Source organism: Prosopis cineraria, unplaced genomic scaffold (assembly GCF_029017545.1).
Source record: "Prosopis cineraria cultivar Desert tree isolate PC_DT_omini unplaced genomic scaffold, ASM2901754v1 PC13, whole genome shotgun sequence".
In the NCBI taxonomy this organism is placed as follows: domain Eukaryota; kingdom Viridiplantae; phylum Streptophyta; class Magnoliopsida; order Fabales; family Fabaceae; genus Prosopis; species Prosopis cineraria.
In genome coordinates this window covers 2786554-2800912 of record NW_026555344.1, presented here as the reverse complement: position 1 = coordinate 2800912, position 14359 = coordinate 2786554, and the positions used below count along the sequence as shown (strand labels likewise).

The 14359-nt window shown below is 34.8% G+C and overlaps 1 protein-coding gene and 1 non-coding gene across 4 annotated transcripts; both read left to right on the top strand.

Annotated features, from left to right (window-relative positions):
- The first annotated feature begins 7693 nt into the window (after window positions 1–7693).
- On the top strand, window positions 7694–14336 carry LOC129291289 (bifunctional fucokinase/fucose pyrophosphorylase). 3 transcript variants are annotated; one of them, XM_054928571.1, is made up of 8 exons: window positions 7694–7911; window positions 8020–8476; window positions 9321–9588; window positions 9906–10270; window positions 10844–10970; window positions 11082–12095; window positions 12310–13037; window positions 13777–14336. In XM_054928571.1, the coding sequence occupies exons 2-8, from the start codon at window positions 8132–8134 to the stop codon at window positions 14167–14169; spliced, it is 3240 nt and encodes a 1079-aa protein (XP_054784546.1). In that variant the 5' UTR covers window positions 7694–7911; window positions 8020–8131; the 3' UTR covers window positions 14170–14336. The 3 variants fall into 3 exon arrangements, with proteins under 3 accessions (XP_054784546.1, XP_054784545.1, XP_054784544.1); XM_054928570.1 differs by having other exon boundaries at window positions 7694–7953; XM_054928569.1 differs by having other exon boundaries at window positions 7694–8476.
- TRNAV-AAC (transfer RNA valine (anticodon AAC)) lies at window positions 7762–7835 on the top strand. Its single transcript has one exon. It is a non-coding gene; the product is annotated as a tRNA-Val (tRNA).
- Window positions 14337–14359: the final 23 nt, after the last annotated feature.

Genomic DNA, 14359 nt, shown 5'->3' with positions numbered 1-14359 from the left:
TATCTTTCACTTAATATGAGGGATAAATTTCATCTTGACCACTCATACTCCTCTGCATAAATATTACTAAACTCAATCATAGTCTTTATGATCATCCAATCAAAAGTGACTTTTGACTAGATCAAAGTTCAGTGGTCATCATGTAGGAATCTATGATAATCTCAAGTTAAAGGAATAATGGCTGCCTTAACATTATCGGAACAACACTCATGCACGCCGTTATAATAACTAAGATTAGATAAAATCCAAAAAGAATTTATCACAACTCAAGAGTTTAAAAGGTAGTTAGTTTAAAACAATGGGATCTCGAGAAAATTCTTTTTAAAATATTGTTTGAGTTGAAACCATGATTAAAAATTCAATTAAAATACGAAAGCATAGAAATCAAACTACTTCAAAACAGGTTAAAATAAGCCATTTTTCAAAAATCTGGACCATCCACCACGGTGCAAGCTACTCGTGCTGTGGCGGGTGGCATAGAGAGACGAGTCCCTCAAAGGCCACTTGGTGCACACTTACTATCATGATAGCTCTCTGAATTTTCAGAGCTTGCTGTTTCGTCATTTGACGTCTGATTTAGGTAGTTCAAGTATCCACACAAAGCTCTTCAAGCTCTCTAACTAATAGCATTGGTCTCACACTCAAATAATTATTAGTTAAAAAGATGAAAATCTGAATTCAAAATAGTTTGTTTCACCTTAAAACGCACACAAATGTGTCCAACTCACAATGCCAAATGTCATTAGCCTTAGAGACACTTTGACCAACACAAATAGACCACACACAATATGACAGATCATTCATATTATACAAATAAGTAATCATACTCAAAATGACCACCAAACCTCTATTTGATAATAATACAAAAGGGTGAACAAAATTTAGCACATATATCAATTTAGTCATTTTGACACATAAATTACTTCAAATATATCACTTGTAATTGTGACTTGGCCAAGCACGCACACTTAATCCATAACATTAACCTTGAACTAAGATAGGCACACTTATCACAAATTCATACAAGTGATAACAAAACAATGTCATGTTCCTAAGTTGGCATTATATAATGACAATATTCGTTATCCCAAAAAAGAAAGGGGAAGAGCTATACTACAACACTCTGCACTCTTCAATTGCCCCTTCCTTCCCCTTGCCTCTATCGGAGCCCTCACTTGTAAAATTTAACCACGGGGTGAGATAAACATATTAGTAACAGAATAATTCACTACTATTAATTAACATGCACAACCATTAGGGAGTAAAGCTATTAAACACCAAAATATATTTTTGCATATTATAACACACTCTTTTTCATCAACACAAAATCATTTACCACTACTATGATTATTCAACCATCCGAACCTCCATATCATCCCGACTGAAACCATAAGCTTTTGAACCAAGTGCATATTCACAATGGTCTGACCTTACCTTCGATGGTAGGATCACTTGGCTAAAGGTGCCTATCCTACTTTCGGACTATGGTCTCTCCCTATCGCACACAAATCGAGGTGTCGTTACTCCAATACTACATCACTGATACTAAGGAGCGTCACTCTCTAATGTTGTGTCTCGTATGGATATTAAGGAGAAAATCTCCAACACTATGCCCCACTAGACACTAAGAAGATACATGCCATATGGACTTTTACTACTCCTTCCTATGAGTGAACTCCCACCCCCTAACATGATCATGCTCAAGTTACCACATCTCACCCTTATAAGAAATTATTAATTTTCACACAAGAACTCAAATTTCTTTATCATTTCAAAAGTAGTTTCTAATGCATGAGAAAATCTTCTCTCACAATATACCAAGCTTTCAAAACACATTTAAACACATATATTTATCTATTCACAAACAGTTAAGCAATATAATCAATCAGTGTAAATTATTTCATTACCTCAACCCTTTGTCACACAAAAAAAGTTAATGTGGCTCAACGTTAGCTCCATACATTCTATATGCATGAGGTAGCTGGAACAATACTTAATCTACACAATCAAGTGACAATCATCAATTATCACTCCAGATAAACCCTAAATTTTTTAGGTTCTAAGTACTCATAACACTCAAATTCATTTTCTAACAATACCAACTATTCTCAAATACTCTAACCATCTTATGAAACATCCCTACACACCAAAATCACTAGTCAATTTTTCACATTGTCTCAAAACCTCCAGATTATGCCTAGGGTTTGTTCAAACCCTTAATAAAAATTCTCAATCATTATAAAACTCATAAACTTAGGGTTAGAAGCTTGATTTAACTTCTCAAGACCTTAAATAAATCAATGGGTTCGATCTAAATCTAAAGAAACCAAAATCAAAGCCCCCATTACCCCACCAGTCTAGATTTTCGCATAAAAGAGAGAGAAGAGGGAATGTGAAACTTACCTAATAGTGATTCAAGCTCCAAATGCTCCCAATGTGGCCTAGGGGATAGTGCCTTAGCAAAAAACACTCTCTTCTCCATTGCTTGCTCGTTATCGCTCTTTCTTTCTTTTGTTTTTGATTTATTTTTGTGTCTAATAAGTGTTGATTTTGCGTGTGCATCGTAGCTCATGGCACAAAAAGCCACACCAAAATTTAAACTTCCTTCCGTGCCATGGCCTGTTCAAGCATCGACCTTACCCTCTTTTAAGGCTGTCCAAGGATCCAAAAACTATATTAGTCTCCCATAACCTTACTAATTGGAAAACTTAGGGTATTACAAAAGGGCTTAGTGATATAGTTATATATGAAATAAACTTATGACTTGTACCATGTAACTTTCTCATAGCGGGTTGATCTAGCACCTTGTACTCTTTCAAGTGCCTATGACTTTGATTTATATATCTATAATTAATCAAAGTCATACTAGTCTTGTTTCATCTATGATCTCTCATATATGACTGACTAGAGACATTTAGGACAATCATTATAGTTTGTCCAAGGATATAATTATCATGGTGAACATGCAATTAATATTATAATAAAAGAGAAATTCATTAAATAACAATGTGCATATTATAATGATAGGCTCTAGAGCACAATTTTCAACATTCCTTACCATCATACCCATGTCTCACTTTATCCTCATATTTCAGAGTAGCATGAACTAAAATCTCATTCCATTTAAAGTTAGTATCAAACATCCTTTTATTTCTCCAATACTAAAGAAACCAGCAAGCAATGCCAAAAATTTTGCTCCAAAACCCCTTCCAAATTCTAAATTAACCATACATCCTTATTATAATTAAAGAAAGCATCTTTATCACAATGTCTAGTAGATAGGACCATATCTTACGCACCACCTTACATTCTTTGAGTACATGAATTATGTCTTTATCCACTTCCTCACAGATACATTATATTGTTGAACCCTCCTTTAAATTCTAGCTCTTTTTGCATAAGTCAACAAACTATTATTCATAACTAGCCATAGAAATACTTGAATCCTCTTAGGACCCTTCCACCCCTAAAGAAATTTCCATTTAGAATCCCTTCTTTGATCTCCATTCCCTTTAAGCCTTCTATACATTTCAGCAATTGTAAAATCTCCTCTACTTTCTCCTATCTAAATCATCCTATTCTCACCTTCCGAACTATAAGGTAGTAGTAAAGATAAAATCCTACCCACTATATCTTGCTTAAATAAATATGACAACTTCTCTACATTCCACACCCCTTCCACAACAAAGTCCTTAATTCGACCTTCCATCTCCCCTTCCATTATGTCCCGTTTACACTTGTCAATCAATCTACAATTCTTCATTGCCCATACATCCTTTCAAAAACTTAGCTACTCCCCATTATTAACTTCCTACCCCACATTTTCAACTAACACAGGCCATAGCACACCCAATTTCTTTCACAAACTTGAGTCCCCCCTTTTCAACACACATCTTTAGACAAATCTTTTTCCTTGCCATACTTAGCTTTGAAAACTCTAAAGCATAGTTTATCAAGATTAGCAATAACATCCCATCCTACTTTACTAATGAAAGCATGATACATAGATTTCATCTTCCTTAAACCAAACTTACCCAAATCTTTTGGTTTATACAAACGTTCCCACCTAATTGGATGAAATTTCCTCTTCTTAGGTCTATAACCCCAAATAATTTTTTTTTTACATTTTTTCTAACTCAGTACAAACAATTATAAGTATATCATCATATAACATATTAAATACTGTCACCTGTTGCAGCACAGATTACATGAGTGTGAGTCATCCTGCCAATGAAAGACTATTAGCTTTCCACCCACTTAATTTCTTTTGAAATTTGCCTAATAAAAATTGGTAGTTGTCTTTAGTTTTTCTCCCTTTCACAATATGTGATCCCAAATATCTCCCAAAATCCTCAGCTTAATTAAATCTACACTTTTGCAATAATCTACATCTCAAATCTTCACTAACATTCCTAAAAAGAAAAATAACAGAGGTTTTTTGTGGATTCACTTTTTACCCTAACATCGTTCCAAACTTCATCAACATAGACAACATAACCTCCATCTGTTTTAAATCAGCCTTGCAAAACAATAGACAATCTCCATATGTTCTTTTCTCTTTTTTAATAACTTTTAATTACCACTGAAAGAAAGGCTTTACATTAAGCATATCTTATCTTATCCTTCATATATAGTAAAACATAAAATTGTTTTAACATTCTTGAAACAATAGAATGAATAGTAATAGGGGGCTTATTGTTGTTTTTAATGCAATTATATATTCTTTTATATTTTTATGTTTAGTATTAAAATTTAAATTTGCTATAACTTCTATAATAATGTATGACTTGATTTTTTTATTCACGATAATTAATTATTAATTGGTATATTTCTTTTTAATTTTCTTCTCTCAATTTTTTGTTAATGAGTCTTGTGGTGAGATATATATAAATGTGATAAGGATTTATAAGGATAATAACTATTTAAAAAATAGTTGTATGATATGTTGAAAATATTCAACTCTACAATGAAGAGTGCGTTAATATACTAACAAAATAAGCTACTTAGAGGGGTACATGGTATGATATTACTGATGTTAACTGTATAGTTGTTGAAAATTACCTCTATTGATTTATTGAAAATTTTAATAAATGTATTAAAAAATAACATTTACTTTCTATAAATGAGACCAGAAGAACTCACGTAAAATTCTCTTATAAAAAATTAAAATAATATATATATTTATTATTTAATTAAATTTCTAAAAAGAATCTATCAACACATCTTGGTCCCTGCATTGTAGGTAAGGGTGGAAATAAGATAGGCTCCAACAGAGGCACACAATTTGGCATGCTTTAGACCCAACTTAGCCTATCTACTAAATAGGATCAGTCCACATTAAGCTCTTTAATTAAGCATATTTAATTAAATAGGTTAAACTTATTTTTCAAGACCTAGCCTACTAGTCTAATATGTCGGCCTATTTACATACACACATTACTCTTTTAATCTTATTTATAAGGCAAAAAGAGAAGATTCATTTTAGTTCTATTTATAGGACACCTCAATGATTATTATATTTATTTTTACTTTTTTGCCCTTATTCTATGTTAAGAAGATTATTAAATGCTAGATTATTTTATTTTTAAAGTATGTATATTTAATAAGGGTAAGATTTAAAACTTATTGAATTTTTAGATAAAATTAATGAGATCTAAGGTTTTTCTTAGTTTCGATGAAAATGTTGAAATTAACTTATAAATAAGATCAGAGGAAGTATGTAATAGACCATAAACACATCAATTTCACATCAATCTATTCTCTTTTTTTTTTATTATTTCTAGTTATGTTTTTAATCATATTGGATTTATATATTGATTTTAATGTTGTTACTTTATTGTTATATTGTATTGTAATTGGTAAGTCCTTTCAATTATTATATATTATAATTGATAAATCAAGATATATATTGTATATTATAATGATCCTAAATTATATTTAAAACGTTTAAAAGTAAAATGTAAGGCTATTTAAAAGACTTTCTTTTAAATAATCTTTCAGGTCAACCAAACTTCAAATTGGCTCAAGTTTGAGTTGTAAAAAAAGCTTTATACAGGTTTTGGGCTAAGTTTAGGTCTTTAATTTACCATACAAGCTCAGGTCTATTTAGTCAAAGTCTAACTCGACCAAGTCTATTTTCACCCCTACTTATAGGACTCAATCTAGTTCACTACAAAATAATAATAATAATAATAATAATAATAATAATAATAATAATAATAATAATAATTAGAAGCCACTTGTTGGAAGGGTTTTTATCCCTTTACTCTCTATAACATTTTACAAAAGAACGAGGCTTATTATAGAAAATCTATTCAATAGCAACACTGATTTTCTATATAAAAAGATTCCTTCTCCTCACATCTTTGTTTTTGTTTTGAACCTTTTTTACAGCCTTTTATTTTTATTTTTTAATACTTGTTTTATTGTTCCTAGTATTATTTCATTTTGAATTTGAATTGAATAGACAATTAACTTTTCCACCTACTAAATTGGTTGAATATAATTTATTTCCAACTAGTTACAAATTGAAATTACTAGACCTCTAACTCATTGAAGTTGAACAAAAATAAATAAATAATTTACCAAGTCAATACCATTTTAACGCAGATCAAAATTCAAGGTAACTACTAGAATTTGCAGGTCATAACAAACAAACCTTTTTATGCTGTCAAGCACGTAATAAATATATGTTGATAAACAAAGTGGCCAGACCATATTATCACACGTAAATCTTCCATGATATTCCCAGAGCCATGGTATCTATTCTATTGTTAATTGTATAATTGCTTATGAGAGAAGTAGTCTATTTTCCATTTTCACACCGAAGAGCAAAAATTCCGCTTTACCTTGTTCAGCTTTTTTAATACCATCCAACATCAATAGGATTTTTATAAATCCACGAATTTTCTCCTTTTAAGTATATTCTATCTATCCAGATCATCTAAAGATCATACACCTTGGAAGCAATGCCCCAAATTGGCTTTGAAATAGTTGCATTATTTCAAACATTATACTTCTTCATATTAAGGCTACATTTTCTTTTATGTGGGTGGACTTTCTCTTAATTTATATGTATTGTAATTATACCATTCTCTTTTTAACTTTAAAAGAAAGCTCTACAAAATAGTTTCAATTTTATCTGTAATCCTTTTAAGAGGTATACAATTTTTTTTCTCAATTGTTTCATGAAATATGGAGGGGTGATTGTCCCTCCCACTTAAATGTTCCTTTGGTAAAATTTAAAATGTTTTGCTTATAAAAATTTATAAAATAAATTTCGACCTCACTCCATGTTTTATTTTCAACTTAGCTCCCATTCATTAGCTTTTACATTTGTCCCTGAATATTCAATTAATTAGTTGAATTTTTTTTTATAAAAGAGAGATGTCTAATTATTCAACTGTGCACTCCATAGGCAATTTTTTCAAATATCAAAACCTTTTTTGGTGTGTATATTTTATTGTTAGTTGCAAAGAGCACATAAATCCAGAAATAAGAGAATATGGGAGAGGGTGGAGAGGATAAAAAGATTGAAGGGGTTAGGATGAAATTGCAAATTGCATGAAACAAGGTGTAACACTCCCAAAAAGGAAAACACACAAGCATATCAACATCTGGCATAGGACATAATTATCCAACAAAGCAGGACACAAGGTTTTGTAAATACCGACACAGAAAGAAATGAAAAACTTGAAGGAGTTGAGAGCAAGACTCTTGAAGTTTTGTGTCATAATCTTAATACGTAGCAAAAATCTCGCTGGTGTCGTGGTGTAGTTGGTTATCACGTCAGTCTAACACACTGAAGGTCTCCGGTTCGAATCCGGGCGACGCCATTTTTGTTTTTGGTTCGTCCTCCCAAGCGATGAGCCGTTGATCCATACGTGGAATTGCCGATAAACTGGACTTCTGGTAGTTATTTCATCGGGAAAATTCAAAAAACCTGTATAAAAGGTAAGAGAGAATCGTCGGTTATTACTAAGGACAGAGAATGTGAATCAGTCCACTTCTCTTTTTCAGGTCTTCCTCTCACTGTTCCCACTCGTTTGGCTTCACTCTCTGCTGATCCCGTGAGGGAAAGGACAAAACCTTTCCAACCTTTTCCGACGCTTTCTCGAGAAACTTCAATAATATGGAGACGACGAGAGGCACCAGATCTTCGAGGACCAGGCAGAAGGCTAACTTGGTATCAGTTCTTAGGAAATCATGGTACCATTTAAGGTTGTCGGTCAGAGATCCATCCAGGATTCCGACCTGGGATGCCATTGTGCTCACCGCAGCTAGTCCCGAGCAAGCCGAGCTGTACAATTGGCAGCTCAAACGGGCAAAGCGAATGGGTCGGATTGCGGAGTCCACAATTACACTCGCTGTGCCTGACCCGGATGGACAGCGGATCGGGTCTGGAGCCGCAACCCTTAATGCCATTTATGCCCTCCTCGGGCATTACCAGAACCTTGGGGTGGATCTTGGTGCAGAGGTAGAGAAATTAAAGACTAATACTATTCTTATGTTTTGGAACTAATGAAATAGTATCATGGTACATAAACCTGTTCAGTGGTTGAAGAGAAAACTAATCATTTGCACAGAAATTTGTTTTGTGGACGTGAATCGGTAAATTCCTTTGGTAAATTTTGCGATCAGATTCTCTAAACAGACGGCATATGGAAAATGTTCAAGACACCAAAGTGAATTTTGTTATGTGATGCAGACTGTGACAACCTAATGCCAAACACCTAAAAACTTTAATCAAGTTTTAGTCCAATAATAAATGATGGAGCTGCTGTTTTATAATGGCATTGGGAGATGTTAATGAATGTTTTCTGAATTGTTGGCCTATTTTGCACCTAACTATATTTCATTGCTTTGCAAATGAATTGAATGTTCTGAATATTTATTTTTAAATAAAGTGGTTCAATAGATTGTTTTTTTTTTGTTGCATCGATGCTGCTCACAGGTGGCTTGAATCTGATCAGATGGGACTGATAGTACTGAGATGTAAGCAAATTTATCATATTTGTCAAACTCAGTTTATTGACTTATTCCAGTGGTCAGATTTAAGCCTGATAGCGTTGCATCATTCAGCAGACAGGGAACTTGGCCTTGTCTCTGATTAATGATCCGTCTGGCTGCAAAACTGTTAAGGAACATCCCTCGCATGGCTCTAACATGACATGTGCTCACGTGCATAGTATTTGTTTATGTCAGCCTGCTGGGTATTCTGTTCACATTTTATTTGTTTCAGGGTCGAATGCTTTGTATTGTGTACTCTTGTGCAACTAATTCTCAATTGTGAGGCTTGATGAGTGATCTATGATTAACAGGTGTCAAATATAAATAATAATGATACTGGATCTGTTGAGCTGCATGGGGATTCTCTTCAGCGAATAGTTAATTTCATAGCCAAAAGGCATGTACTGTTGCTTCATGCTGGAGGTGATTCTAAAAGGGTGCCATGGGCTAACCCAATGGGAAAAGTTTTCTTGCCTCTTCCGTATTTGGCAGCAGATGATCCTGATGGGCCAGTTCCACTGCTTTTTGACCATATACTTGCCATTGCCTCTTGTGCAAGGCAACCTTTTGGAAATGAAGGTTTTCTGTTCATCTGTACATTCTGATGACTTGGCTTTATTTTAAATGATTGATCTTTGACTTCTCTTAGTCCTTCCATTGTCTGATGAAATATCTGACATAGAAGTGTTTAATACTTTTAATGGAATCACCTATTTTTTGTGTTCTTGCATACTTGCCTTTATTTTTTGTTAATTCGTGTTAATTTTATATTGGTAATAAATTAACTCTTAAATTTAATGATTATAGCATCTTCGTCTGTCAAGGATTGCTTTGCTGCCTTTCTAGCATTAATGATGGGCTAATGTTTGCGTATGGAATTCTTTTAATCTTTACAGGTGGAATGTTGACCATGACTGGTGATGTGCTTCCATGTTTTGATGCATCCATGTTGACACTTCCCGAGGACAGTTCCTGCATTGTCACTGTTCCAATTACCCTGGATGTCGCCTCAAACCATGGTGTAGTTGTTGCAGCTCAAACTGAAACTCCACCTCAAAGTTACACAGTCAGTTTAGTTGATAGTCTCCTTCAGAAACCTACCATAGAGGAGCTAGCTAAAAGTAAAGCAATTCTAGGTGATGGTAGAGCACTTCTTGATACTGGAATAATAGCAGTTAAAGGCAAGGCATGGTTGGAGCTTGTTACGCTTGCATGTTCCTGTCCAGAAATGATTAAAGAGCTTCTGAAGAGCAAAAAGGAGGTATGCTGCCAGAGTTGAGTTTTAAATATATACTTTTAATTTTACTTAATTATTAAGAATACATGGGGATCTCTTTTTTATGTTCTAGGGCCGTTCTTATCTTTGTCTAATTTGCTTAGGTGTTGGCAGAGGTTATATTTAGTGAAACTTTATGAAGACTTGTTTTCGTGCATGCACTATTGTTTAAAAAAAAAAAAATCCTCATAGCATGGACTCAGCTAGGTTTTACTGCACCTACTTTGATCCAGTACCATGCTTTATCCAATCAATAAAAGATTTCCTTTTGACATGACAAAAAATGTCTTTTTTGGTCAATTGTTTTCCTTTCTACTTTTTCCCCTTCCCCCCATACTGACTGATTGGCTATCCCTTTCTTTTTCTCCAGCTTGATTGTCTTCATTCATTTCTGTAGTAATTACTCTTATAAACTATAAGTTAGTACACTTAACAACATAACTTTAGGATATGTATAGTTTATTTATGAGGTCTATATAAAAAAGCATTTGATGGTTTTATAACTTTATGGAGCAGTGAAGGCATTTGATCATAGTACAATTTCATCATGCTGTGCAGGTGAGCTTATATGAAGACCTGGTTGCTGCATGGGTACCTGCAAAGCATGAGTGGTTGAGAAAGCGTGCCCTGGGGAAAGAATTAGTTGGCAAATTGGGAAAGCAAAAGATGTTCAGCTGTTGTGCCTGTATGACAAAACTCATTTCGTTTCTATTTATGTACACTTCATCCCCCTTTTCTATCTGTACATAATTCTTTTTTTTTTTCACATTGTAATTGTCATATCAATCTGCTGCAGATGACTTGTTGTTTTTGCATTTCGGGACCTCAAGTGAAGTCTTAGATCATCTAAGCGGGGCTGGTTCAGAACTTGTTGGTAGAAGACATTTGTGTTCTATTCCAGCGACCACAGCATGTGACATTACTGCATCAGCTATTATTCTTTCTAGTAAAATTGCAGCGGGTATTGCAATTGGAGAAGACTCTCTGGTTTATGATTCATCCATTGCTGGTGGAATTCAAATTGGTTCCCTTTGTATTGTCGTTGGAGTCAACATCTCACTCAATGACTACACTGAGTTAGAAGATTCATTTAAATTTATGCTTCCAGATCGGCATTGTCTTTGGGAGGTTCCCTTGGTTGGAAGTGGTGAAAGAGTCCTAGTATATTGTGGCCTTCATGATAACCCCAAAAGTTTACTTTCTAGAGATGGTACCTTCTGTGGGAAACCTTGGAAGAAGGTTTTACATGATTTAGGTATTCATGAAAGTGATTTATGGGCCTCCACAAGAACTGATGATAAGTGTTTGTGGAACTCAAAAATATTCCCTATACTTCCCTATGCTGAGATGCTTAAGGTTGCAATGTGGTTAATGGGTCTAGTTAACCAAAACACTGAGCAAATGTTTTCTTTGTGGAAATCATCCCGCCGCATCAGTCTAGAGGAATTGCATAGATCAATTGATTTCTCAAGGATGTGCATTGGTTCTAGTAATCACCAGGCTGATCTGGCAGCAGGAATTGCAAAAGCTTGCATTAGTTATGGAATGCTTGGCCGTAATTTGTCTCAATTATGTGATGAAATTCTTCAAAAGGAGGACTTGGGTATTGAAATATGCAAGGATTTCCTAGCTATGTGTCCAAAAGTTCACGAGCAGAACTCTAATGTACTTCCCAAAAGCCGGGCTTACCAGGTTCAAGTTGATCTTCTTAGAGCCTGCAATGATGAAATGACAGCATGCCAGTTGGAGCACAAAGTTTGGGCAGCAGTGGCTGGTGAGACTGCTTCAGCAGTAAGATACGGATTTAAAGGTACAAAGTATATACTTCTTTTTTGGGTTGCATACAGAGTACATACGTTTATCTTGGCTACAGATACCATATTCACATAATGAATTGATAAATAGTTTATACTTTGTTACACAGTAACATTTGGTACTCCTGTTCCCCATCCTCTGATCATGATTGTCTTTAACCCTTCTTGATCTTCAAATGTTCAGAAGTTTATAAACTTCTTTCACTGCAGAACATTTATCAGAGTCTTCTGGCGCCATCTCCTGTCAGGAATACCAGAATAGCAATCATGATGCTCATAAGTCTTTCCATCCTAGAAGAGTACAAGTAGAGTTACCGGTTCGGGTAGATTTTGTTGGTGGTTGGAGTGATACCCCCCCTTGGAGCATAGAGCGTGCGGGATGTGTTCTGAATATGGCAATTAGCTTGGAAGGTTCTCTTCCAATTGGCACCACCATAGAAACAACTGAAACAACTGGAGTATTGATTGCTGATGATGCTGAGAACCAGTTATATATTGAAGATTTTACATCTATTTCTGCACCATTTGACAAAGATGATTCATTTCGGCTGGTGAAATCTGCATTAGTTGTAACTGGCATTGTCCATGATAAGATTCCTGTTGATATGGGCTTGCGAATCAAGACATGGGCCTATGTTCCCCGTGGTAGTGGATTGGGTACTTCCAGTATCTTAGCTGCTGCAGTTGTGAAAGGTCTTCTTCAGATAATTGATGGGGATGAGAGCACTGAGAATGTTGCTAGACTTGTTTTGGTGTTGGAGCAACTCATGGGGACTGGAGGTGGCTGGCAAGATCAAATTGGGGGTTTGTACCCAGGGATTAAGTGCACTGCAAGCTTTCCTGGAATTCCTTTGAGGCTTCAAGTCATTCCCCTGTTGGCTTCTCCTCAGTTAATTTCAGAGTTGCAGCAACGGCTGCTTGTAGTATTTACTGGTCAGGTAAGTATTAGTTTATGGTACTGATTTGCATTTTTTGGCTTGTTACGCAACTAATGTATCAAGAATTTTCTTTAGAAATTAATATGGTAGGGTTATTTGTCTTCTTAAGCTTTGCAACAGCAAGTAACATGATCTCATTTAATCTAAACTATTTGGGTGAAGTTTCCGATTTTATTGTTTAGTAATACTCTGGTAAAAAGACTACAATGCATTATAACTCTACAGTAGAAAATTAGAATAACTGGTACAAGGAATTGTGCTTGTATATTTTTCGGTTATGTCAGATTTACCTACATGAAAGCATGAGAATCCAAATCAGAACGCACATACGCAGCTCCTTTCTCCCAGTGATAGGAATCTGAATATAGAGTTGGCTCTTCTTTTGTGCTCTTTCTGTGGATAACTGATATTTAGTGTCTTGAGATAGTACTACAAAGAGCTTAGGATGTTCATACCCACCCAGGGAAGTTCTTCCTTGATATGTAGTGTCTTGAGATAACATTACAAAGAGCTTAGGATGTTCATACCCACCCAGGGAAGTTCTTCCTTGTTATTTTTGTTGTTCATGTAAAAGCTAAATGGAATTTTTTGTTTGTTTTGTATTTAATTTATTTTTAACTTTTTCCTTTGTTCCTAGTCATTCTCAGGCTAATGTTATGCGGCAATTAACTTGTTTATACTTGCTGCCTCCTTATTTTTTGTGAACTTTGAATTTAATTATACCATGAATCACTGTTAGGTTCGACTTGCGAAAAAGGTGCTGCAAAAAGTGGTAACCAGATATCTTCGACGCGATAACCTTCTTGTGTCGAGCATCAAGCGCCTTGTTGAATTGGCGAAGATTGGGAGAGAAGCATTAATGAACTGTGATGTAGATGAGCTTGGTGAGATAATGTTGGAAGCTTGGAGATTGCATCAAGAACTTGATCCTTTTTGTAGCAATGAGTCTGTTGATAGGTTCTTCTCCTTTGCTGGTCCCTATTGCCGTGGGTACAAGCTGGTTGGAGCTGGTGGTGGAGGCTTCGCTCTCTTGCTGGCCAAACATGCTGAGTCTGCCAAACAACTCAGGCACAGGCTCCAGACTGAGAAACAGTTTGATGTGAAAATCTATGATTGGAAGATTTTTCTGTGACACTTTTCAGAATTTACGAGAAGTTTTGCGATTATTTAGGCATATTCTTGTACTGTTCTTTTGTATATTTAGAGATCATTGAAATTCTTGGTAACATACATACATACATGCATATTAGATTACAATCTCTAATATGGTATTCTTATCCACCTTAACTTCCACATGAAGCCTGGTATTCATAAGAGTGTAA

Excerpts from the sequence above, each read along its gene's own strand:
- LOC129291289 (XM_054928571.1), top strand. The coding sequence starts at position 8,132 with ATGGAGACGACGAGAGGCACCAGATCTTCGAGGACCAGGCAGAAGGCT. Across the intron at positions 8,477-9,320 it reads GGGTGGATCTTGGTGCAGAG|GTGTCAAATATAAATAATAA; the intron begins GTAGAGAAATTA and ends TATGATTAACAG. Across the intron at positions 9,589-9,905 it reads GCAACCTTTTGGAAATGAAG|GTGGAATGTTGACCATGACT; the intron begins GTTTTCTGTTCA and ends TAATCTTTACAG.